General features: G+C 34.3%; 2 protein-coding genes and 1 long non-coding RNA gene across 3 annotated transcripts; 1 reads left to right on the top strand and 2 right to left on the bottom strand.

Annotated features, from left to right (window-relative positions):
• Positions 1–1837: 1837 nt before the first annotated feature.
• LOC147939575 (uncharacterized) lies at positions 1838–2827 on the top strand. The gene has a single exon (XM_087463038.1). The coding sequence runs from the start codon at positions 1838–1840 to the stop codon at positions 2825–2827; it is 990 nt and encodes a 329-aa protein (XP_087319164.1).
• A 4221-nt stretch (positions 2828–7048) lies between these two features.
• LOC147939574 (uncharacterized) lies at positions 7049–8119 on the bottom strand. The gene is made up of 3 exons (XR_015563309.1): positions 7991–8119; positions 7806–7898; positions 7049–7705 (listed from the first exon to the last, which is right to left on the bottom strand). It is a non-coding gene; the product is annotated as an uncharacterized LOC147939574 (long non-coding RNA).
• A 6843-nt stretch (positions 8120–14962) lies between these two features.
• LOC147939573 (uncharacterized) lies at positions 14963–16009 on the bottom strand. Its single transcript, XM_087463022.1, has one exon. The coding sequence runs from the start codon at positions 16007–16009 to the stop codon at positions 14963–14965; it is 1047 nt and encodes a 348-aa protein (XP_087319148.1).
• Between the last annotated feature and the right edge of the window lie 10219 nt (positions 16010–26228).

The following is a 26228-nucleotide window of genomic DNA, read 5'->3' as shown; positions in this document are numbered from 1 at the left end:
TTACTCGTAACGACATACGTATGTTAGTTTCAAATATCTTCTTTTTTTTCTTTGTTGCAATTGTCAATAGTTGCACATACATGAATATATCTCACCAAATTTGTAGCTTCTCGCCTATTATTGTCTCCACTTACTTTTCAGTTGACCATTTTCCCTTCCTATTATATTTTCTTGTGTTCATAAACTAAAATGGAGCAAAACGCGTTTATAGTCCGATAGAGAGGCTCATTTGTTTCTAGAACATAGAAGGAAAGGAATCGGTTCCAATATATGTTGTTGCACTTTTTCACCAACTCCAACCATTTTCAAAGTTGACTTTCTATGTTTCGTTTTCTTTTGAAGATTAGAGAAATCTTAATACAAAAAAAAGGAAAAGAAAAGAAAAGACGATACCCTAATCTACCGCAGTCAAAAGCTCAATCTCTTACTAGACAAACTCTTTATGAGAAAGAGAGTTCTAAAGCTAAAGTCCACACATGCAAATTCTGGAAATTTATTGACATTATGCATTAGTTTATTAGCTAATGAAATAAAATAATATAGCAATTTTGTACAATAAAATTATACATATTTAAATATTTGAACATGAAACATGAAGTCCAAATTAATAATTCTAACTAAAAAGCAAAAACATCATTTTTGTAATATTACCAACGAGATGTTTTGCTAAGCTATAGTTATAAATTTTGAAGATTATGATATGAATGTCTAATTTGAAATAAAACTTATAAAAAGAAAAAAAAAATAGTTGAAAAATAAAATAAAATATGAGTAAAACATAAGCAAAAAATTAGAGAAAGATAAAAAATGATTATATGTTTACGTTACATTTTTGTGTTCAGTCTATGACTCGGCCTATCTGATCTTTCTAAAAAAAAAAAAAAAAAAAAAAATCTTTCTAAAAGCAAATAGTTTGTTTGATGGAGTCAGTCATCAGATTATAATGAGAATGTTTGCAATACCTGCTCTGATGATACGCCGGGCATAGCAACGCACGATAGTAAGAAGACACACCACAACAATAAACACAAACCTCTAGCAAACTTGTGATGCAACATTCCTTCCATCTCCTAGGTCCGTTAATTCCTTTCGTGATCACTATCTCTTTTACCAAAAGTAAGATTATCTACGTGAAATTAAGGGTAGTGGGTGGCGTAGGTTTTTGTAGAGACAATTGATGATAATGTTGCCATATGATAAAAACATATGCAATGAGCAATAATTATTTTATCTGTCAAGTGTCGCTTATATAAATTAGCACTTCTTTTTTTTGGTTGAGAAAGAAATTACTAGAACATTATTGATCAGATCATTATTACTTTATACGAAAATGGTTACAAAGCAGCTCACCAAGCGCGACGCTTAAACACCTCTCTCAGTCACTATAATTAATTTGGTTGTGGAAGGTTGTATGTGCAGGACCACCGAATGTTTTGCTCAGTGTGCAATGAAAGGATACCATTATGGACATTGTGTTCCAAATCAAAGATCTCGAAAATGTTGTTGCAGTTGAACATAAAAATCGATTGTTTCCTTATTATTGGTGATTTGAGCTATTGATTATGTTTTTATTAAATTTTTCTGTTGTTGGTTTTCAATTTTACTGCGTACTAAGCACTATCTGTTATGAATAATAGATGGATGCCTATTATAAGGTCCATCTTCTAGAAGTCTCTAGAATTACTTGTAAACTAGGTTTATTTTGTCATCAAGCAAAACTCTTTCTTTGTACTCCTATATAAAGGATCTTTCATTCATTGGAATAAGACATTAATATCTTCCTCCTCTTTTATCTATCTATAACACGTTATCAGCACGCTCTTTAAAGCCAAAAGTCATGTCAAAACTCTCTAGTCTTAAATTTGGAACTTTTGACATCAGTGGAGACAACTACTTGGCATGGGCACTAGATGCTGAGATTCATCTAGATTCAAAAGATCTCCTTGAAACCATCAAAGAAGGAAATCAAACTCAAAGCAAGGACAAGTCCAAAGCTATGATTTTCCTTCGTCATCACCTCCATGAGGATCTCAAGAATGAATACTTGAGTGTGAAAGACCCACAAATCCTTTGGAATGATCTAAAGGAAAGGTATGATCATCAAAAGACTGTGATCTTACCTAAGGCTCGCTATGATTGGACTCACCTGAGATTACAAGACTTCAAGTCTCTAAGTGAGTACAACTCAACTTTGTTCAAAATAACTTCCAAATTGGAATTATGTGGAGAGAAAATCACGGATGCAGACAAGTTGGAGAAAACATTCTCCACTTTCCATGCTAATAACATTGTCCTGCAGACACAGTACCGTGAGAAGGGATTCGTGAAGTATTCCCAACTCATTTCTTGTCTCCTTGTAGCTGAGAAACAAAATGAGCTGTTGTTGAAAAATCATGGATTACGCCCTTCTGGTTCTGCTCCATTCCCTGAAGCGAATGTGACATCCTATGATAAGACCAATAATAATGGTCAAAGTTGTGGTCGTGGCCGTGGTCGTGGTCGTGGACGTGTATACGGTCGAGGTCGTGGTCGTGGGGTTCAGTTTAAGAACCATTCTCACCAGAAGTGGGAAAACAAAGGTGGCAACAAACAAGAGAAATCAACATATCCAAATATATGTTACCGTTGTGGAGGAAAAGACCATTGGTCCCATACCTGTCGTACCCCAAAACATCGTGTTGAGCTCTACCAACAATCAATGAAGGAAAAGGGAAAGAAAGTGGAGACAAATATGGTGTTTGAAGATGGAGAAGATGATTTTGACTTTGGTGACTTAGCTCACCTAGACATTCCAGAACTCTTCCCTCCTGAAGAAGAGAAAAACTGATCGAGCTAGAAGAGCTAGATTTATTCAACCGTGTCTCTTATTTTATTGTTTTTGGCTTTTAGTTGTTTGGATTTCAGATTTTATTGTTATTGTTCTATGCATTTATGTATTTTGAGACATGGTTAAAGTTGATTTATAAAGATATTTATTTATTTAAGAATTTCTATTTATATTTTTAGTTAAGTTATTTGAAATTAATTTATTTTTGTTTACTTATTTGAAGAACAATGAATGGTGGAGATTTATGCTTGGCCGACAGTGCAACTAGTCATACAATTTTTAAAAATATGAGTTATTTCCCCTCTTTAACAATGAAAGAAGCAAGTGTAAGTACCGTAACTGATAATGCAAAGATAATTGAAGGCTCTGGAAGAGCTAATATATCATTGCCTATGGGAACAAAATTAGAAATTGTTGATAAATTATACTCCCCTAAGTCTCATAGAAACTTATTAAGTTTTAAAGATATCCGCAGAAATGGATACTATATTGAGACAATGAGCAAAGGTAGCACTGAATACCTTCAAATCACAAATAATACCCAAGGCTCTAAAAATATTGTGGAAAGACTTGTCTGCATTTGCCACTGGGCTTTACTATACAACCAATAATACAATTAAAGCAAATGCTATAGTAAACCAGAAGTCCACAAAAACTTTAAAAGTTTGGCATGACCGGTTAGGTCACCCTGGTACAACAATGATGCAAAAGATAATAACAAATTCATGTGGTCATTCATTAAAGAACCCGAAGATTCTTCCTAATGATTTTTCATGTGTTGCTTGTTCACAAGGCAAGTTGATTATACGACCTTCGACAGCAAAGATAAATTCAGAACAAATTAATTTTCTGGAACGCATACAAGGAGATATATGTGGGCCTATTCACCCATCATGTGGAACCTTTAGGTATTTTATGGTCTTAATTGACGCATCTAGTCGATGGTCACATGTATCCTTGTTATCAACTCGAAACCTAGCATTTGCAAGATTACTTGCCCAGTTGGTTAGACTACGAGCACACTTTCCAGATTTTCCTTTGAAGAAAATCCGTCTTGATAATGCTGGCGAATTCACATCTCAAGCTTTTAATGACTATTGCATGTCTATAGGGATAAGTGTTGAATATCCTCTAGCACATGTTCATACACATAATGGCTTAGCAGAATCACTAATCAAGCGCCTTCAGCTGATTGCTAGACCATTATTAATGAAATAAAAACTCCCTATATCTGCTTGGGGACATGCTATATTACATGCAGTAGAACTGATTCGCATCAGACCAACAAGTCATCATAAGTTCTCCCCATCACAATTAGTACTGGGTCAGGAACCAAATATTTCTCATCTTAAAATTTTTGGATGTGTTGTATATGTTCCAATTGCTCCACCACATCGAACTAAGATGAAACCTCAAAGGAGGTTGGGAATATATGTTGGATTTGATTCTTTATCAATAATAAAGTATCTTGAGCCATCCACAGGGAATTTATTCAAGGCTAGATTCGTAGACTGTCATTTTAATGAGTCTGTTTTCCCAACATTAGGGAGAGAAAATAAACAGCTGGATAAAGATATAAATTGGAATCAATTGTCAATGGCTTATCTTGATCCTCGGACTAAAGAATGTGAATTAGAAGTCCAAAAGATAATTCATTTACAGAGTTTAGCAAATCAATTGACAGACACGTTTGCTGACCCAAAAAGTGTAACCAAATCATATATACCAGCTGTAAATGCTCCAATAAGAATAAATATCCACGAAGGACAAAATCAAACTGCTAGTTAGTCTAAGATACGTTTGAAACGTGGTAGACCCGTTGGTTCCAAAGATAAAAATCCTCGGAAAAGAAAAGGAGCATAAATTAGCAATGGTGAAACAAACGATATAATTATGAAAAGAAAATTTCTGGAAGAGACAGACATGACAAAGAAAGAAATTCAGGTACCTGATAATGAAGAGATCTCAATTAATTATGTCTTGTCTGGAATAAAATGGAACCGAAAGCAAATCAACGTCGATGATATGTTTGCATACAATGTAGCAGTTGATGTTATGGATGAGGATCATGAACCAACATATATTGAAGAGTGTACACAAAGAAGTGATTGGCCAAAATGGAATGAAGCAATAAATGCAGAATTAAAATCTCTTGCAAAGAGAGAAGTTTTTGGACCAGTAGTCTGTAAACCTAAAGGGGTAAAACCAGTGGGACATAAATGGGTTTTTGTACGAAAGAGGAATGAAAGTGGTAAAATTGTGAGGTATAAAGAACGTTTAGTTGCACAAGGTTTTTCAAAAAGACCTGGAATTGATTATGAAGAGACATACTCTCCTGTGGTGGATGCAACTACTTTCAGGTTCCTCATTAGTCTGACAATAAAAGAAGGACTTGATTTACATTTAATGGATTTAGTCACAGCCTATTTATCTGGACCATTGGAAAATGATATTTATATGAAAGTACCAGAAGGATTTAAACTGCCTGAAGCAGTGAAACCTGATTCTCGAGATCAATACTGCATAAAATTAAATCGATCTCTTTATGGATTAAAACAGCTAGGGTGTATGTGGTATAATCGCCTTAGTGAGTACTTACTAAAAGTAGGCTACAAGAATGACCCTGTTAGTCCATGCATATTTATAAGGAGATTTAAGAAAGGATTTGTTATAATCGCAGTATATGTCGATGATTTAAATATCATGGGAACTCCTGCAGAGATTTCTTTCACAGTAGAATATTTGAAGAGAGAATTTGAGATGAAAGATCTCGGGAAAACAAAATTTTGTTTGGGACTACAAATTGAACATCTAAAAAATGGTATTTTGGTGCATCAAGAGACATACACAGAAAATGTGCTTAAAAGGTTCTATATGGATGGAGCACACCCCTTAAGTAGTACAATGGTTCTAAGAACACTTGATGTGGAAAAGGATCCATTCCGCCCTCGGAAAAATGATGAAGAAGTTTTTGGTCCTGAAGCACCATACTTAAGTGCAATAGGGGCATTAATGTACCTCGCTAGTCATACAAGACCTGATATATCATTTGCGGTGAATTTATTAGCAAGATTTAGCTCATGCCCAACTCGAAGGCACTGGAATGGGATTAAACATATACTTCGTTACCTTCAAGGTACGAAAGACGTGAGTTTATTCTTTTCCAATTTATCCAAGAAAGATTTAATTGGGTATGCAAATACATGATACTTATCTGATCCCCATACTGGTAGATTGCAAACAGGATATGTATTCACATGCGGAGGTACTGCTATTTCCTGGCGTTCTATGAAGCAAACTATTACAGCCACTTCTTATAATCACGCAGAAATTTTAGCCATTCATGAAGCTAGTCGCGAGTGTGTATGGTTAAGATCCATAATTCATCATATTCGAGAAGATTGTGGTATATGTGCAGGGAAAGATGCTCCAACAATCATGTATGAAGACAATGCTGCATGCATCGCACAACTTAAAGACGGATACATCAAAGACGATAGAACAAAGCATATTCTACCAAAGTTCTTTTACACACACGACCTGCAGAAATATGTAGATGTAAGCGTTTGAAAGATTCGTTCGAGTGAAAATTTGGCGGACTTATTTACCAAGGCGCTACCTACTGCTACTTTCAAGAAGTTGGTTTATCATCTCGGATTACGTCGTCTCAAAAATCTCAACATGTGTACTCATCAGGGGGAGTAGTTGCACGCTGCACTCTTTTTCCCTTAACCATGGTTTTTCCCATTGGGTTTTCATGGTAAGGTTTTTAACGAGACAGCATTTCCGGTGCATTCTGAGTTAGATTATTATAATATACATCCAAGGGGGAGTGTTATGAATAATAGATGGATGCCCATTATAAGGCCCATCTTCTAGAAGTCTCTAGAATTACTTATAAACTAGGTTTACTTTGTCATCAAGCAAAACCCTTTCTTTGTACTCCTATATAAAAGATCTTTCATTCATTGGAATAAGACACTAATATCTTCCTCCTCTTTTATCTATCTATAACACTATCTACTAAAAGTAATATTTGTACTGATACTAATTACATAACCAAACCGAAATGCCTGATTACCCGAACCGAAATGCCTGATAACCGAACCAAACATTTATTCGGATAACTAACTTCAGTAGGATTTTTGTGGATAAACCATTTTTGTCACTCAAAACATTTTTTTCTTCTTTAAAGTATAAACAATAATATTATCCTATCAAAAAAAAGTATAAACAATAATATTATATACTTCATTAAGTATGCATTCACAAATCTGTCTTCATCTATGATACGAAAATTTTCAATAATCAAACAATCATAGATTAAACCCATTAGACCATTATATGTGTCTCCTACACTTGGCTTCTGATTTTACAATCACACCATTTGTATCAGTATCACAACAACTACCTCTAAGGAAGAAGAAGGCCTTCGATATGTCGCATTTGATCTTCTACCTGCGGCCAGGGGCTGATCCGTTGACATCGTCAAGCCGCTTCATCATCCAATCCATGATATCACGATCGACATCCTCACGCTCAGGTTCAAGCGTGTAAGAAACCATTATAGAGTTTGATGTCTTTGAGAACAGATGGTGCCTGATTATACAGATCATGTGAAACTAGTGGATCAGTGACTTTTTCCTCTCTACCATGGTGAACAAAGAAAGGCACTATAATAGACATGAAGTTCCGGGTCAAGTAAGCTGTTATGCGAAGAATCTCATGGCCTGTTCGGACTCATATTGGACCGTGTAGACTAGCGGATCCAGTACTTTGCTAAGAAAGATTCAGGGTCTCTTGAGACCGGAATGCCTCTCTTGTTAGATCCTTTGATTGTAACCTTGGGGCGACCAGTGAGAAGATTAGAGCTATTGCCTACAACGAGACATATGAGTTAATTAATGATCACGCACAAAATGCTCCAGCCGAGAATGAGAAAGCATCTAATTTGAATACTGCAAAGGAGACGACTTACCCTGGCAAAGGGATGAGCGGGTTTGACACGAAGTGCAGGTGATGTTAGGACAATGCCAGCTAACTTATCTTCAATAGAGGCAGATGAAGCTGCCTATATGAACAAAAGGTAGACCCATAAGTCAGGACATTAGTTTGCAAACAATAAAATATTGAAGGGAGCTTCAAATGTACCAAATTAGGTACCTTCAAAACCACAGCTCCACCAGTAAAGGGAACCCACAGGTTCTAAGACCTAATCTTTTCCAAATAAGCTTCCTTTATATTTCAAATTAAGACACCAAATCCCTAAACCAACAACTTTAAATATGTAACATTTCTCTAGTTTCATCACAAAAAAACAAAACAACTTATATTTGTAAGATCGTGAATTTACAGTGAGACAACACGAAAATGCTAAATGCGAGTAATATGACTTCAACTTGCGGTTGCATGATAGTGACACCTTGGTATTTATAGTAGGCTTCTGACCTTCATTTCTTCTGTTTTTGTGCAAATGACGATTTTGCCCCTAATAATAGGCTGAATTTATGACTTTAAGCCCTTAAAATCTTATGGATCTTCTGTTTGGACATCACCAAATGTTTGGGCAAATCCCATATCCAACAAACATAACCATGCAAACCATCACTCCCTCACACCGTCACCTAATGCAACGTTATGGAACCAAACATGGAAATATTTCATTGGTTGACCCGACGAGATTATGTAGTATAATGTTGTTGTCTAGTTGAGCGGTCAAGTCGTGGACGGGAACTGGTTGATGAGTTGGATAGAAAGAATTAAAAGGTCCGTTACTTAGGAACATTTAAAATTTTAATTAATTTACTCGAGACTCGTCTCCTAACCTCCTTTTGAGAAACTGATTCATATTAATATTATCGTATCATTTGATTTCGTTACCTAAAGAATTGTATGATAGTTGTTAATATGATTAGTTCGATTTTGACGCATTCTTATCTTTTATGCAATTGTATTAATCTTACATCTATTATATGATCTTCATTGTTTTAAATATGCAAGATCCGATGCGGACTCATAGCTAATTTCTATTATGTGGGATAAAATGGCTTAGCATAATCGAATTTCGACTAGTAAAGTGGCAGAGATAGACCGTTTAACCATTTGACTAAATATACATGTCCTATTTTTCATATCATCGATTAGTATAAAATATAAGAGGGGTATTGGTTTAGGATTTAGAAAAAATTTTAATGACTTTAAAAGTTACGTAAAATATGTTGTTATTCAATCAAGACTTTTTAAAACTCTTTTAAAATTTGGTGTTATTAGTTGTGGATTTATAAAAAGTAATCTAAAATCTTGATAAATCTATTGTTATTGGATTAAGAATTTTATAAAGTCATTAAAAGTTTTATGTTATTCAAATAAAACAAAAGAATCTTGGATTGTTAATGAATTCAAATATTATGTTATTGGTTTAAGATTTTATATTATTTTCTTCATAAAAAGGTCATAAAAACTCTCTCATCAAATAGAGAGATTTGTGAATCATAGTCCATGACTTTTTGGGAGGCAGAGAAGAAAAACCGAAGACGTCGCAAATCAAACTCATATACCTAAGAAAAGATGAGAAACCCAGCGGTGACCTTCCACCATTGTCCGATGATGTATTATACGGTGACCTTCCACCACCGTCTGACGAAAAAAAGTGCTTGGTGGATTATACGGTGACCTTCCACCACCGTCCGATGATGAGAAACCCAGCGGAAACTCCTCCTCCGTCTGGTCAAGGAATACCAAAATGGCTCCACCTACGCTTCGCAAACCACCGGCTTTCGCTCCGACCCAAACCTGTCATGTCGTCGTTACCCTACAAGCCTCCTCCTCCTTCTTCTTCGTTGATTACTCCGGCGATAGAGTCAGTACCTTCGCAGCCAACACGTGAATTATGATAGACAAAGAGCAAACATGTACTTATGATTGTGAATTATGAATGTTAATTGTGAAAGAAGATATATTTTACTAGTTATCTTGTAGAGAGCAAACATATGTAAACAAGGAGCACTAAAAATACAAATAAAAACAAAAGCTTCTAAAAGAGAGAGAAGAGCATGTGCATCCTCATGAAACAGAGAAGTCAATGTATATTATTTTCTCATCTCTCTCTCTCTCTCATTCTCTCAACTTTCACTTCGACTCTCTCTCTCTTCTTTCTTTATCTCTCTTTCTTCTCTATGTGTGTGCATGTTTGTTTACGTCACACTCCGAGTATATTAGATCATGACATCCTTTTTTGTATAAAATTTTGTATCATCACTTCTGTAACAAGAAGTGGAGCCAACGCACTCGTCGCGTCGCTGAAGAGAACACAAACGCATCAACAAAATATGAAATATGAGATAAGCAAGAGATTTTTTTTTTCTTTCACAGAAGCGTTGAATCAAAAGAATATTGTGCAATATTTTTTGAGAAAGATTTTACAATATTTTATGAGTGATTTTACAAGATTAGGAAAAACAAATCAGCAAGATTTTAAACAACTTTCTAAACAATCACTTAAATACTCAATTTTATACTTTCCATGTTAGAATCATAGAAAATTGAAAGTTAAAAATGAAGGATTCTAAGAGATTGTTTAGGAAGTTTTTTAAAATCTTGATGATTTGTTTTTTCTAATCTCGTAAAATCTTTCTATTTGATGAAAGAGTTTTCATGACTTTTGTTATGAAGGAAATGATATAAAATCCTAAACCAATAACATAAAATTTGAATTCATTAACAATCCAAGATTCTTTTGTTTTACTTGAATAACATAAAACTTTTAATGACTTTATAAAACTCTTAATCCAATAACACTAGATTTATCAAGATTTTAGATAACTTTTTACAAATCCACAACCAATAATACCAAATTGTTAAAGAGTTTTTAAAAGTCTTGATTGAATAAAGTCTTGATTAAAGAGTTTTACCTAATTTTTAAAGTCATTAAAATTCTTTCTAAATCCTAAACCAATACCTCCCCCTTAAAATCTCAAACCAATACCACCCCCTAAATAGTAGGAGTAAATGAGATAGTATGTCGGTTAATTATGTTTAATTCAAGAATAACCCCGAACGACTTGAAATTCTTGATTTACCTTTAAACAATTCTTGATAATATTTTTTCAATTTTATTTTAACATTTAATGCATAATTTTTCAACTTTAAATGATTACCAAGAGTTATAAAATATTGAGACCAGAAATATTTTCCTATAAAAGGATTGTCAACCATATATTATATATTTCCAAAAATTTCTTGGTAACAAATCTGAAAAAATCTAGTCACCTTAATTTTTCTTGTAATAATATCGACAATTACGCTATCTGACAACAATGTTTTAGCCGCCATAGGTATGATGTTTTCTTGCAAGAAGAATTCTATTATATCTTATAACTATGTAACTATCTTTGATCACTTTAAGACCAATTATATGTAGAGCTACCAAAATGCTAAATATAATATTAAAATATAACTTTGTTGTGGATTGTTTGTGTAGGAACAAGAGATGTTTTGCTAAGTGTGCTATAGTATACTATGAAGATTATGGTATGATTGTCTAATTTAAAATAAAATATATGGTAAAAAAAAATTATGAGCAAAACTTAAGCGAAACATAAGAAACAATTAAGAAAAATTTACAAAATGATAAAAACGTAATTTTATATTTATGTTTTTATGTACAACTATATCCCTTTTTAGATTATGAGTTTTTTTTTTCTTAGTTGAAAAAAGAAGAAACACAAGTAGAGAAGACACAAAACAATGCGTTATATAAACAGTCTATGACTGAGTCTTTATGATATCTCTAAAAACAAATGCTGGTTGTCTTATTTTATCGATGCATTCGACGATATCACCATGGGAAGTCATCTGTTCAAAATAAATTTCAAAAACAAATAAACGAGATTCAGAAAAAATAAAAGAAGTCACTTCATCAGATAATGAGTGTTTGTGTAACTTGGTAATTCACCTCACCTTGTATTGTATTGATTCAAGAGTATATATACAAGTGTATTAGGTTTACATAGGGACATAATTGGAATATTACAGTATTCATATTCTATCACTCCCCCGCAGTCGAAGCCGGATTGTTCATGACGCCGAGACTGGACTTGAACTCCATGAATAGAGGTGTGTGAAGACCCTTTGTGAAGATGTCTGCATATTGGCTTGACGAAGGTATGTGTAGAACACGGATGTGACCGAGAGCTATCCGCTCACGTACAAAGTGGATATCGATCTCCACATGCTTCGTACGTTGATATTGCACCGGGTTGGAGGAGAGGTAGACAACGCTGACATTGTCGCAGTAGACAAGTGTGGCAGTGGTGAGGGGACAATGAAGCTCAAGGAGTAAGTTGCGTAGCCACACCGTTTCAGCAACCACATTGGCCACACCTCTATACTCTGCTTCGGCACTTGATCTTGAAACTGTGTGTTGCCGTTTGGAAGACCATGAGATGAGATTGTCACCATGAAAAATGCAGTAGCCAGAGGTGGAGCGTCGCATCGAGGGACAACCCGCCCAGTCAGCATCGGTGTAAGCCGTTAACGAGGAGGTTTTCGTTGACGTGAGCTGCAAGCCATGCTGAAGTGTGCCTTTAACATACCGAATGATGCGTTTGAGTGCAGTAAAGTGTGAGTCTCGTGGATCATGCATATACAAGCACACCTGCTGAACAGCATATGCAATGTCTGGGCGAGTGAAAGTGAGGTATTGAAGAGCACCTGCTAAGCTGCGATAGAGTGTAGGATCAGAGAATGCAGGACTGTCAGCAGCGGAGAGTTTTGTGCGAGGATCCGCTGGTGTTGTACATGGGTTGCACTTGTCCATGTTGGCCCGTAAGATTATTTCCGATGCATATTGTCATTGGTCAAGGAAGAGACCCGCAGAGTTCCGCTTGATGGAAATGCCAAGGAAATACTTTGTCGGACCAAGGTCGGTCATGGTGAACTCACTGTGGAGAGAAGCAATGATGGCATCGCGGAGAGGGGTGGACGACGCGGTGAGCAAGATATCATCAACATATAGAAGGAGATAAGCCCTGCCTTGGGAGGTGTTGTAAGTGAAAAGAGAGGAATCACATTTGCTCTGCTTGAAACCAACTCGACAAGCATATGATGCAAACCGTTGATTCCACATTCGCGGTGCTTGTTTGAGTCCATAAATGGATTTGTGAAGCAGGCAAACGTGGTCTGGCTTGGACGGATCTCGAAACCCCGGTGGTTGGTGCATGTACACAGTTTCATCAAGTTCACCATTTAAAAAAGCATTTTTGACGTCCAATTGATGAATGGACCAATTGCGGGAGAGAGCGAGGTCGAGCACCATGCGGATCGTTGCTGATTTTACTACCGGACTAAACGTTTCATCACAGTCAATACCAACCTCTTGAGACTTACCATTAGCCACCAAACGTGCCTTGTAGCGAGTGAGGTTTCCATCTTCATCATGTTTGTGTGTAAATACCCACATAGAACGAACAATATTAACAAATTTGGGACGGGGAACCAAAGACCAAGTTCGCTTTTTAATTTGAGCACCATATTCCTCATCCATTGCACCATGCCAGTTAGGATCTTCTAGAGCTTTGAGGTGAGAAGAAGGTATAGGAGAGATTTTTTGAGTGAGAAGCGATAGAGGCTGGCGTGGTTTGGTAATACCACTTTTGCTACGGGTTACCATTTTATGGGCAGGAGGTGGAACCACAACAGGAACTGGTGGCGGAGGGTCAGTGTTTGTTGGTTGCAGCACCGGTGTCGCAGCCGGAGGTTGTGATGGTGTTTGACGGAGTAAGGGAGAGACAGGAGGTAGTGGATCAATATTGGTAAGAGGTAGTGGAGGTGGAGCGAGAGTGTGAAACGGGAAAGTGGATTCGTCAAATGTGACATGACGAGAGATGATGATTTTTCTAGTGGTAAGATCAAGACAGCGATACCCACGGTGCAAGGAAGGAAAACCCAGAAAGACACATGCGGTTGATCTTGCCGTTAGTTTGTGTGGGGTGGTAGCTAAGAGGTTTGGATAGCACAAACATCCGAAAACATGAAGATGGTCGTAAGAGACTGGTTGTTGGTAGAGTTTTGTAAATGGTATCTCATTATGAATGGCTTGAGATGGAAGAATGTTAAAGAGATGAGTGGCCATGTTCAAAGCTTCTACCCAATAAGATGTGGGCATGTGTGCTTAAAACAGGAGAGAACGTACAAAATTGTTTAAAGTACGTAGAGTGCGTTCGGCTTTCCCATTTTGCTGTGATGTGTGGGGACAAGAGAAACATGAGGTGATTCCGTGTGAGGCAAGGTGAGCAAGAAAAAGCCGATTGTTGTACTCCCCACCATTATCACATTGGAGGACCTTTATTGTACGACCAAATTGATTATTGACATAAGCCGAGAAGTGTAAGAAAGAGGAAAACACTTCAGATTTTCGTTTAAGAGGATATACCCAAACAAAATGACTATAATGATCTAGAAAAACAACATAGTATTTGATCCCACTGATGCTGGAAACTGGAGAGGTCCAGACATCAGAATGAATTATTTGAAATGGTTCAGAAATAATTGAAACAGAATTATCAAATGGAAGTCTAACGTGTTTCCCAAGTTGACAAGCATGACAAAGAGAAGAATCTGGTTTTGAGCAATTTATTAAACCATTAGAAATAAGAGAATTGAAAACGGAGTTTCCCGGGTGGCCGAGATGACGGTGCCACACGGTGGAGTTGACAGAGGAAGACAAGAACGTTTGAGGAGAGGAAAGAGGTGGAGTGGACGAGTTGTTGATGGAGTATAGGGAGCCCGAGCTGTCACATCGGAGAAGAGGAGTCCGTGTGCTCAAGTCCTTAACAAGAAAACCAAAGGGATCAAATTCAATGAAAACCCAATTATCGGTGGTAAACTAACGAACAGAGACAAAGTTTTTAAAAATAGAGGGGCAAACAAGGACATTGTTAAGGTGGAGATGTCTAGTCTTAGAAGGAAGATAAAGGTAGCCTATGGAGGTGGTGGGAAGAGAAGATCCATTACCAACAGTGACCGAGGGAATGGTACTCGAATTGAAAACTGAACGTAAAGTACCTGGTTCCGACGTGATGTGTGCTGTGGCGCCGGTATCCATATACTAATTGAAATCCTGCGGGTTCTGCAGCGTCATGGTGCCGAAGGCTTGAGCAATGTTTGGCAGAATTGCAGTTGGCATCGGAGGTCCAGTTGGCACCGAGGAAGGATACGCCCCGGAATACCATTGTTGTGAGGCAGAGTAGTGGAAACATGATACGCCATTGGAGATGGACGCCACTGTTGTTGAGGCCACGGTTGCTGGTGGGGTGGAGCTGGCCAGTACGATGGTTGTTGCGGCATCCATGAGTTGGTAATGTTGTGGTGATTGTTGTGTCGACCACGTCCACGGTAACCGTTGTTGCAACCACGACCACATCCTCTGTTTTGATGTCCACGGTTGGTTTGAGGAGGAAAGTGTTGCGGAGATGAATTGCGATTGTTGGTCGCATGAGATGACGGAGGCGTTGATGGACCTGCGTCGGTGTACAGCAGATGAGGTGTAGAGGTACCAAGAGGAGCAGAAGTTACCTGTTTGGAGGGTTTGTTGAGACGCTCTTCCTCCAGAAGCAGCATCGATCGAGCAGCACCAAACGAGGGGAATGGTGACTTGTGTTTGATGACATTGTGAATGTTATCAAATTTGTCAGAAAGCCCATTCAGCATATGTATCACCAACGAGCGCTCAGTGATAGGAGAGTCGACATTAGCAAGCAAATCAGATATTGACTTGAGTTTTTGACAATAGTCATGAACAGAAAGATCACCAATCGTGAAGGATCGCAGCTTGTTCTCTAGTTGAATTGCTCGGGCCTCCTTATTATCACGGAACAGGTTTTCGATAGTGACCCAAAGCTCACGAGCAGTGCAACGTGATTTGAGGACCGTGTCGAGAATAGAAGGAGAGATCGTTCCATAGATCCACATTTTGACTAGACCGTCACACTCTTTCCAGGCCGTGTCTTGAGGAGTTGCAGGCACCGAGGTTCCATCGAGATGACCAGAAACACTGAAGCTGAGACAGTGAGTCTCAAATAGTTCACGCCACGCATCATAGTTCATCTTCTGCATATCAAGGACCAAAGGAATGTAAGACTTGATGTGTGTCACACCAAAAGCTTTCTCTGCCGGTTGAGCCATTGATAAGGTGAACAAGAAACAAGAGGAGAGTGACGAGAATTGAAGAAGATACAAAGAGGAGAAACAGAGCGTAGGAGCAGAGGAAAGGAGGGAGGCGACAGTTTAAAAAAAATAGGGTTTTTTTTTTTTTAGGGTGGCTCTCATACCATGTAACTTGGTAATTCACCTCACCTTGTATTGTATTGATTCAAGAGTATATATACAAATGTATTAGGTTTACATAGGACATAATTGGAATATTACAGTATTCATATTCTATCAGTTTTCAATACCTTATGTGGTGATACTCCCGGAGTAGCGATGCACGAATAAAGAACACCCACCACAAACATCTACGCAAATACATTCCTGATTCCATTGTCACCAATGACACACTGTTAAAATTAAAATTAAAATTTGTAGCTCAAAATCTATTGCATGAAATTTTCCTTTGAGAAATAAAGAATTCAAGCTTGAGCTGTCTGAATCCAATTTTTAACAAAAGTATTAATCGGAAAAAAGGGGTGGTTCACAAAAGGACAGAGTATTTATCCAAGTGAAATGCAAATCAAGATTTTGAATCCGGAGAATATGAACTTGGAACTGAAGACAAAGTTTCCAAAATCAAGCAAAATGTGGGAGAAAAAAAAACGAACCTGGTCAAGCTGAAGAAGAGGGAAGATCAACAGAGAAAAAGAGAAGACAAGCGGGGATAAATCGAAGAAGCTTCTTTCAAGAATCCTTAAACTTATCAGATCGTCTCTCTCTCACGAATCTCTCTACAACAATCTCATTTCGCCATTTGCACAAACTTTATTGAGAAATACTCTAAAATAGCATTAATACAAGTTTTATGTACAACTATAATATACATTTCATAAATTTCCAAATATAGCACTATTTAACACATTAAAATATTTAAAATTAATTTTTAGATTTTTTTTTTAGGTTTGTGTTTTTCAATTTCATATTTAGGATATAATTTTGAGCGGTAAAGTTTAGTATTTTGAATTTATAATTTAATTTTACAAAATTCATTAGTGATATTTTTGGAATTTTATAGATATTGTGCGAACTTTGGAAAAAAAAACTTATTTTGGTGCTATTTTTGAGAATCTCTCAACTTTATTTGGTTTGTTTGTTTTGTTTTCGTTTTAGGTATGACTGAGGGAAGAAAGAGAGAGAGCAGTAGCAGGGGACGTGAGTGCAGGTAAAAGAAGCTTTGGTGAATCTATAATCCTCATATCGATTTATTCGATTATGAGTATTTTTTTGTTCTCAGTTGGGTAACTATAGAAGAAACCCAGCTGGTGAGGAAAACGATGTGTCTATCTCTCTCCATTCTTCTCTGTTAATTCCTTTCGTGATCACTATCTCATTTTCCAGTTCGAACGTAAGATTCTCTACGTGAAATTTAGGGTTACAGTCCTTTTAGGGCCAATGAGTGAGTAGTAGGCGTGCCTAGGTTTTGCTTTTGTAAAGACAATATACATATATTGATAAATAAATGATTTCATAAGATAAAAAAAAATATGTACAACGCGATTTAATTTACAACAAGAAAAAGAGAATCTACTGATCGTAAAAAAAAAGAAAAAGAGAATCTACTGTGTAAATAAAATATCTTCTTAATTAGTTTCAATTATAATATCCCCTGTAATGAGTTTTTTTTTCCGCCTCATCTCATCAATCGATTGACGATCCCAAATAAGAAACCTAAGCGAACAAATATATAAAAGGATTTACTTCAACGACACCAAACCCTTGCGTGCTTGTATTTAAATGGCATTGGCCCCATTGGGTTTGTTCTAACTTTTATTGAGCTAGTGAGCTTCCCTTTTTCTTTTGATAGTTTCAAAATAATTTTACTTCATATGAAACTATTATGATAGATATATAGTCTACTTTTATTCTCCCTTAATTGTTAAACCTTGACATTATAAAAAATATATATAATTTTCAAGATATATATGATTCAATACATACACTATTCTTCAAATTACTGAAAATTGTCATTTTTTTTAATCGTTTAGAAGATATATATGATTCAATATTATATCTCAAAATAGATTAGATCTTGGTTTATTTATTGAGTTCATGTATGTACGTAAATGGCGAAGGCTCGCTCAATTTCAATATGATTCTAATTTATATTAAAAAGATAAAACCGAATAATAAAATGTTCCAAGGAATTTAATTATTTTAAATGGTATCTATATTATATTTGTTTATGGTCTTGATTAGTACTCCCTCCGTTTCAATATATAAGATGTTTTGGGCTCTCTTTTTTATTTCAAAATATAAGATGTTTTGTAATTTTCCATGCAAATTTTAATATAGATTTAATCATCTCTAATCATTATTTATGCAGTATTTTTTATAATTGGTTGAATCTTTTTTTTAATTTAAATATATATGATACTTTTTAAAAGAAAAATAAATTATTTTAATATGTCTGCATTACCTTAAACATCATATATATTGAAATGGAGGTAGTATTTTAGTAGCAAGGGAGGTAGTATTTTAGTAGCAAGGGCCGTGCCTCGTGCTTTAAAAAAATAAACTCCCGCCTACGGCATCATGTTTTGGAAAAATATCAAAGCACTATTTTTAATAATAGATATGTTCAACAAACCCTTATATACTAACTTTAGTTTTTTCTGTAAGGTCTAACAAAAGTATCCTCATTTACGTTTCCTACTTTTTAGTTCTTGTATAGACGGTTGATTTTAATCAAATTTCATTCAACTTAAACAAAAAAAAAACTGAATAAATATACAAACCATCATCGTTCATCTTCATCATAAAAGTAAGCCTGCTCTCTTAGTCTTATGTATTCTTCGTTTTGTTTTTGTTATCGTTTTAGTTGTACTTGTTTTTTAGTAGAATTCTACTACTTTAAAATTTTGTTTGAAAATGCAATCATAATTGTTTAACACAATGTTAATCGTTTTTAGTTTTTTCAACAAACCCTTATAATTACTAACTTTAGTTTTTTCGGTAAGGTCTAACAAAACTATCCTCATTTACGTTTCCTACTTTTTAGTTCTTGTACCTTACTTAATATTTTATAAAAACGAAAAATTAATAAAACATAATTCTCAAAAAAACTGAAAACTAATTTTATCTCATATTTGAAAAAGTAATAGTATCTTAAATATATTTGTTTCATATTTTGTAATCTCATAAGTAATGATTTCACTACTTTTTCAACATTATTTTAAATTAATCAAAAATTCAAAGACGTTATTATGAAAAAATTATTTATTTATGTAAAGGTAAGTACATAACAGCTGAGTGCCAAATGGAAATGAGGAAATACTTACATTATGTTAATCACTAATTTTAACACATTAAAAATTTTCATACTTTAATCACTTTTCTGTATAATTTTTTTTTACTATATGATTATAATAAATAATAATTCCACATATTTTCCTATTGAAATTAGTATTTTAATAGATAACTTTCCTATTAGAATTAGTAATATAATATATTTTTTTTGGTTTATGTACTTTCAAAAATATTAAGGGGGAGGTATTGGTTTAGGATTTAGAAAGAATTTTAATGACTTTATGTTCTTGCTGATTGTTAGAATCATAGAAAATTGAAAGTTAAAAATGAAGGATTCTAAGAGATTGTTTAGGAAGTTTTTTAAAATCTTGATGATTTGTTTTTTCTAATCTTGTAAAATCTTTCTATTTGATGAAAAAGTTTTCATGACTTTTGTTATGAAGGAAATGATATAAAATCCTAAACCAATAACATAAATTTTGAATTCATTAACAATCCAAGATTCTTTTGTTTTACTTGAATAACATAAAACTTTTAATGACTTTATAAAACTCTTAATCCAATAACACTAGATTTATCAATATTTTAAATAACTTTTTACAAATCCACAACCAATAACACCAAATTTTTAAAGAGTTTTTAAAAGTCTTGATTGAATAACAACATATTTTACCTAACTTTTAAAGTCATTAAATTTTTTTCTAAATCCTAAACCAATACCTCCACCTAATTGTAATCCTTTTATTTATTAGGATTTTTTTAATTTTTCTAAATTAGTAAATAAATTTTCTTTTCACATATTAAAATATCATCAATATACTTGACACATGTCGCGATTATATGAATTACTAACTTTGAAAACTAAAGTTTATATAATAAGATAATAATTGTAATAAATTGCAAATATTTTCCTTATTAATTGCACATATTTTCCTATTAAAAATTACTAATTTAATAGATAACTTTCCTATTAGAATTCGTGATATAATATATTACTTTTGGTTTTATATACTTTCAAAAATATTAATTTTATTCTTTTATTTTAGGATTTTCTAATTTCTTATAATTATTAAATGAAATTTCTTTTCACACATATCAAAATATTATCGATATACTTGACAAGTGTCGTGATTATATGAATTATTAACTTTGAAAACTAAGGTTTATATAATAAGATATTTGAGTCATTTTGTTAACATATTATTTGAAATTTGTCCAAAAAAAATTATTTATGTAAAAATATATATGAGTTAAAAAAATTTACCTTTGAAAGTTTCGTTTGTTTGCTACATTAGGTTTTATATGTTTTTGTTATTTGACTATGGTGTTTATTATTGTCAACTTAAAAAAAATGAATTCGAGTTGCTTCCGGCACAAATAAAGCGACTTCTTTTTTAGTTTTGAGCTCATGGAATCGTATATTTTTCAAGTTATTAAGGCCAATGATGACTTGACAAAGAAAGCATAAGCAATTTTTCCTGTTTTAGTTATTGCGTACACTGAAGAGAGAACTTTTAATTCTACCGTGGGATTGGGAATGATTTCTTTTTCCTTTTTAACTAAATAAATCAGTTTTTTCCTTTTTCAATTAATTTGAGTGTCATTTAAAAAGCAATTCACATTAATTTTCGAAACTGTTACAATTTTATTATACTTTTTATTTATGCAGTACATTACTGATCTCCAAATTTATTTAAAAAATGGCATAGGAATGAAAAGCTGATTTTTTTTTTTTTTAGCAAATATTGTAATTAAAAAAAAAAGTAATATTGTCCATCTTCTCATTTTTTTGTTTATCTTAAATTGTTGTGTGTACACAACCAAATTAATTAACGTTAGGAATAAAATTTGTATTTGTAACAAAGTACATCTTTTATTTTTTTGAACAATTAAAGGTAACAAAGTAAATCTTATGCAGAGAAACTAAAGACGCCAAATTCAGTCTACAGCTATACTAAATTCTTCAATAAAGTTGCAGACTTAAACTTGATATCCACTATAGAAAAGTATATTAGATTCCCTCATATTCTTTTTTTTTGGGACAAACTGAAGCTTCCATTCAATCAAATAGAAAAATTTCATAAGGAGAGAAGCAAATCCCAAAGGTTTAAAAAGTTACAAACAAAGGTTTTCCCCAAAACCATAAGAAAAAAATAGATAAAATCAAACAAAAGTCCGAGAAATCTATGAAACAAACGCTAAGAGACGGCTTGAGACATGTGAGGTCACGGTTGCTAGACTGATCAACATCAAAAAATTCGACAGAAGACAAGATGGTCACGGTCATAAGACATTGTGACGTTGGTAGAGGAATCAGAGCCAAAGGTCTCACCGGAGCGAGGAGCACTAGAAGAACCAATGCAATGGCAGGGATTCGGTGGGTTGTAGCCCGGATGATGGTGATGGTGCTGAGAATGGTTTGCTGAAGATTTTCGGATGCTAACATTGAGGTATAGGGCAATAAACCATAGAGAAGCAGAACTTCCCAAATAACACAAGCAAGGGAGGCAAAGACCAAATTGAGCCATGAGGATATGTCAAACCGTAGCAGTACAGGTGGATTCTCTCTCATATGGGTCCCTTTGCCAAAGAGATCAAGAAATCCACACAAAGCATGCAACCGATTTGACAATGAGAGATGTGAATAAGGCTTGGTCTGTTGGGTTCTTGTTAACACCAAACTGGTGCGGTTGATGGGATGATGTTGAGAACTAGAAACGCTAGTTAGCATAGGGATAAAAGGGGTTTGGTTCTTCCAGTTAACAAACAAAGTCACAACTTGAGCGAGGACCAGGGATCTACCATACACTTTGTTACTACAAACCATTCTAGGTAAGTGGATTCTCAGATGCAGTCTTCGGACACCAAGTTCAACCAACGAACAAAAGAAATGTTTACTAGATAACATAAGGATATATAGAGTAGACCTGGGATTTCGGAGGTTGGGCAAGACCAATTGGGCTGCTAGCAATCCAAGTTCAAGTCTTGAGCTCATCCGCAGAGAACCAATAGACTTTGGGGATGGTCAGGGGAGTTGACATGGGTCTGCCAAGCTCATAGTGTGATAGATCTTAGAGACGTGAGTCCAAAAACGGAGAAAAATCGCAACACTGGAAGATTCCTCGCCAAACATCAACACAGGTGCCGTTGAGGAAGAGGAGACTTCAATGGCGAAGCACAATCCAGATTGGGGAAAAGAGAAGCACAAAGACTTTGGTACCGTCGACAGTAAGGCTGGGCGAGAATAGATGAGGATGGGGTTCGCCGGACTCCAAATCATCTTGTCGGGGAACAAGATCAGGCTTTCGTCTAGTTCTAGGGTGGGTGTCGAGGTTTGGTCGGGGAACAAAAGGGGAAAAAAGCTTGAAAGATGAAACTAAGAGAATAAAAGAAGTAGTAAAGAAGTGGAGAGATTGAGAGATCCCGACGCCGGCGAGCCGGAGATCTACCGGCGTTAGAGGAAGGTAGTGATAGCGGCTCCTCGATTATAGTGTCTGAGAGAGAAATTAGGGCGAACTGGAAAAGTAAGTTGACCCAAAAAAAAAAAGGGTTTAGATTCCCTCATATTCAAAACTACAATTTTTCTTAATACATTTTAAATACATCAACATCTATAAATTTTTTCTTTTAATAAATAGCATCTATGTTTGGTTCATCATGATTCATGAACTAGACAGAAAATCACAAACTTCATTGGGCACAGGAGATGACATAAAATTTTTTTTTTATTCTTAAACTAAAATTTGCTCCACGATATAGTTTGTGATTTAAGCACTGAACTTTTTCAATTTTAATGGGTACTATGATGTACTGATAATAAATACGTAACTGAACCGAAATGCTAAACATTTATTTCGGATAACTTCAGTAGAATTTTTGTGGATAAACCTTTTCTTGTCACTCAGAGATTTTTTGTTTCTTCTGTAGAGTATCAGTTAAAGTATCAACAATGATAATGTATATACTTATGAAGTACGCATTCACAAATCTATCTTCACCTATAATACGAAAAATTTCAATAATCAAACAATTCATTTATTAAAACCCATTATATATGTATCTCTTGGCTTCTGATTTTACAATCACAATTTGTATCGCAACTAACACCTAGAGAAGAAGAAGACCTTTGATATGTCGCATTTGATCTTCTACCAGAGGCCAGGGGTTGATCCGTTAACATCATCAAGCCGCTTCATCATCCAGTCGATGATATCACGACCGACATCCTCACGCTCAGGTTCAAAGAGAAGGTCGTGTAAGAAACCATTATAGAGTTTGATGTCTTTGAAAACTGATGGTGCCTGATTATACAAATCATGTGAAGCTAGTGGATCAGTGACTTTGTCCGCTGTACAATGGAGAACAAAGAAAGGTAATGTAATAGACTTGCAATTTCGGGTCAAGTAAGATACACATAGATAATATATGGTTTTAAATTACAATGAAAATGAACATATATGAATGTGGACTTCATGCATGAGTGTGACCCATATGTGGAATCTGGTTTTTGCTTATTTGTGAAAATTGGTTATTGCAATAATTCAGTGAGCCAAAAACGAGGATTAAGGTTTTTTTAACGGACATGTGTCAACTCCAGAAGTCTTACATGTCAAGTTCTGAAAGCAAATTTTAGAAGAGAAATCTATTATAGATTCTTTTGTTGTTATTATTTTGGGGGAGAAATCGATAAATTTGCAGAAAACGATAAATTTGTTCGGCTTACTTTCATATACAAAGAATTAAGATGACTCATTAACCACTTATTACAAACATAACACACAGCCCATTAACCTTGTTTAGTATAGAAAAAAAGAGAAGAAAAATATGACATGTGTTAGATATAAAGGCGCCACGTGGCAATCATATGTAGCTTCCTTAGAGATGGAAGCCTACTTAATTATATCAAGCGTGTGATCAAGAGAATGAAACTCAACATCAATCATATGCAAAACTTTGACATCTCCTAATAATTTTATAATTTTACTAAGTACATTCCATAAGAAAAAATTATATTGAGTGCATGTAATTAAATTAAATGCACACTACATTAAAAATGCAGGATTATATTGGTGAAACATAACCCACAGCACATTAACATTGTTTAGCATTGAAAAAACGAAGAAAATATGACAAATGTCAGATATACAAGCCTCATGTGGTAATCATTAGAATTTTCTTAGATATGGAAGAATACTTTATTATATTAGATTGAGACTTAAAATACTTTTCTATAAAAATATTTTTGACAGTAAATAATAAATAATATATTTCCAAAACTTTATTGGTAGCAAATCTAAAAGGATCATTATGGTCAAAATAAAATTTTGGGGTATTAAATTAAAATAAAATCAACAAAAAAATCATATAAATATAGCTTTTGTGAGGTACTAAAGCTATAAAAATCTTTTCTTCTCAACATAAATAAAACTAAAAGATACATATAATGAGTATTACAAAAATGTCCATCACCTTTTTTCTTGTAATAATATTGACAATTTCGTACAACAATGTTTTAGCCGATTCAGGTATGATGTTTCTTACAAGAAGAATTATCTTCTATCATATTATTATGTAACTATTTTTGATAATTTTAAAGATTTTTTATTTTCATGATATAAAATCGAGAACAACCATTATATATATATATATATATATATATATGCTAAACATATGATTAAAGAAATAATTATGTTGTGGGTTGTATGTGTAAGACCTCCGAATTGTTTTGCTAAGTGTATTATAGGATATTATGTAGCAATTTTAATTTTTTTTATGTAAAATATAGAATCGAGAATAGCCAATATATATATATATACGTATGGGTATCATATGTACATGTTTTAAGATTTTCTTTTAAAATTTTTTGTAGATATCTAGCTACCAAAATGCTAAACATATATAAAACTATAATTTTGTTGTGGGTTGTATGTGTAGGACCACCAAATTGTTTTGCTAAGTGTGTTATAGTATATTATGGAGATTATGAATGTCGTACTGGACATTGTGTTCCAAATGAAAGATCTGGAAAATGTTGTTGTACTAGAAAATAAAATTCATATTATTTTCTTATAATTGGTGATTTAAGCGATGAAATATATTTTTTATTAACTTTTCTGTTTTTGGTTTTCAATTGTAATGGGTACTAAATTCATCAAAATAAAAGTTATTTTACTATATGTTATTGCATTTGCTAAAACATAATTACATTAAAATAAAATGTTTCTAATCTATATTAAAGTAAAATAGTTTTTTTTTAAGTGTGTAGAGCTACCAAAATGTTAAACATATACTATAAAAGTATAATTATTTTGTGGGTTGTATGTGTAGGAATAGGATCACCGAACTGTTTTGCTAAGTGTGCTACAGGACATTATGAAGATAATCAATGCATCCATGACTGTGTAACGAAAGGATACGATTATGGAAGTTGTGTTCCAGATCAGAGCTCTGGCGATTGTTGTTGCACTAAATACTAAAAATCTATTATTTTCTTATAGTTGGTGATTTAAGCATGAATAATGTTTTTATTAAATTTTCTGTTTTTGGTTCTCAATTGTAATGGGTATTAAATTCATCGAAATAAAGTTATTTTACTACTACTCTACGTTATTGCTTTTATTAAAACATAATTACAGAACGAAATAGAATCGAATATATATTATTTGCTCCCTCGCTTCAATTATCCACCCCCTTTCTACTATATAACGTCCAACTGTTTCTAATCTATCTTAAAACAAAAGTCTGTAGTCTGTAGAGCTACCAGAATGCTAAAGGTAGTGTTGAAAATAATACTTTTGTTGTGGTTGTATGTGTAGGACTAGGGAATTGTATTGCTAAATGTGCTACATGGTACTATGAAGATTATAAATGCCACATTGACTGTGTAATGAGTAGATACCGTACTGGACACTGTGTTTCAAATCAAAGATCTGGAAAATGCTGTTGT

This window comes from Camelina sativa, chromosome 8 (genome assembly GCF_030686135.1).
Source record: "Camelina sativa cultivar CO46 ecotype springtype chromosome 8, ASM3068613v1".
Taxonomy (NCBI): domain Eukaryota; kingdom Viridiplantae; phylum Streptophyta; class Magnoliopsida; order Brassicales; family Brassicaceae; genus Camelina; species Camelina sativa.
This window is presented reverse-complemented; position numbering and strand designations above follow the sequence as displayed.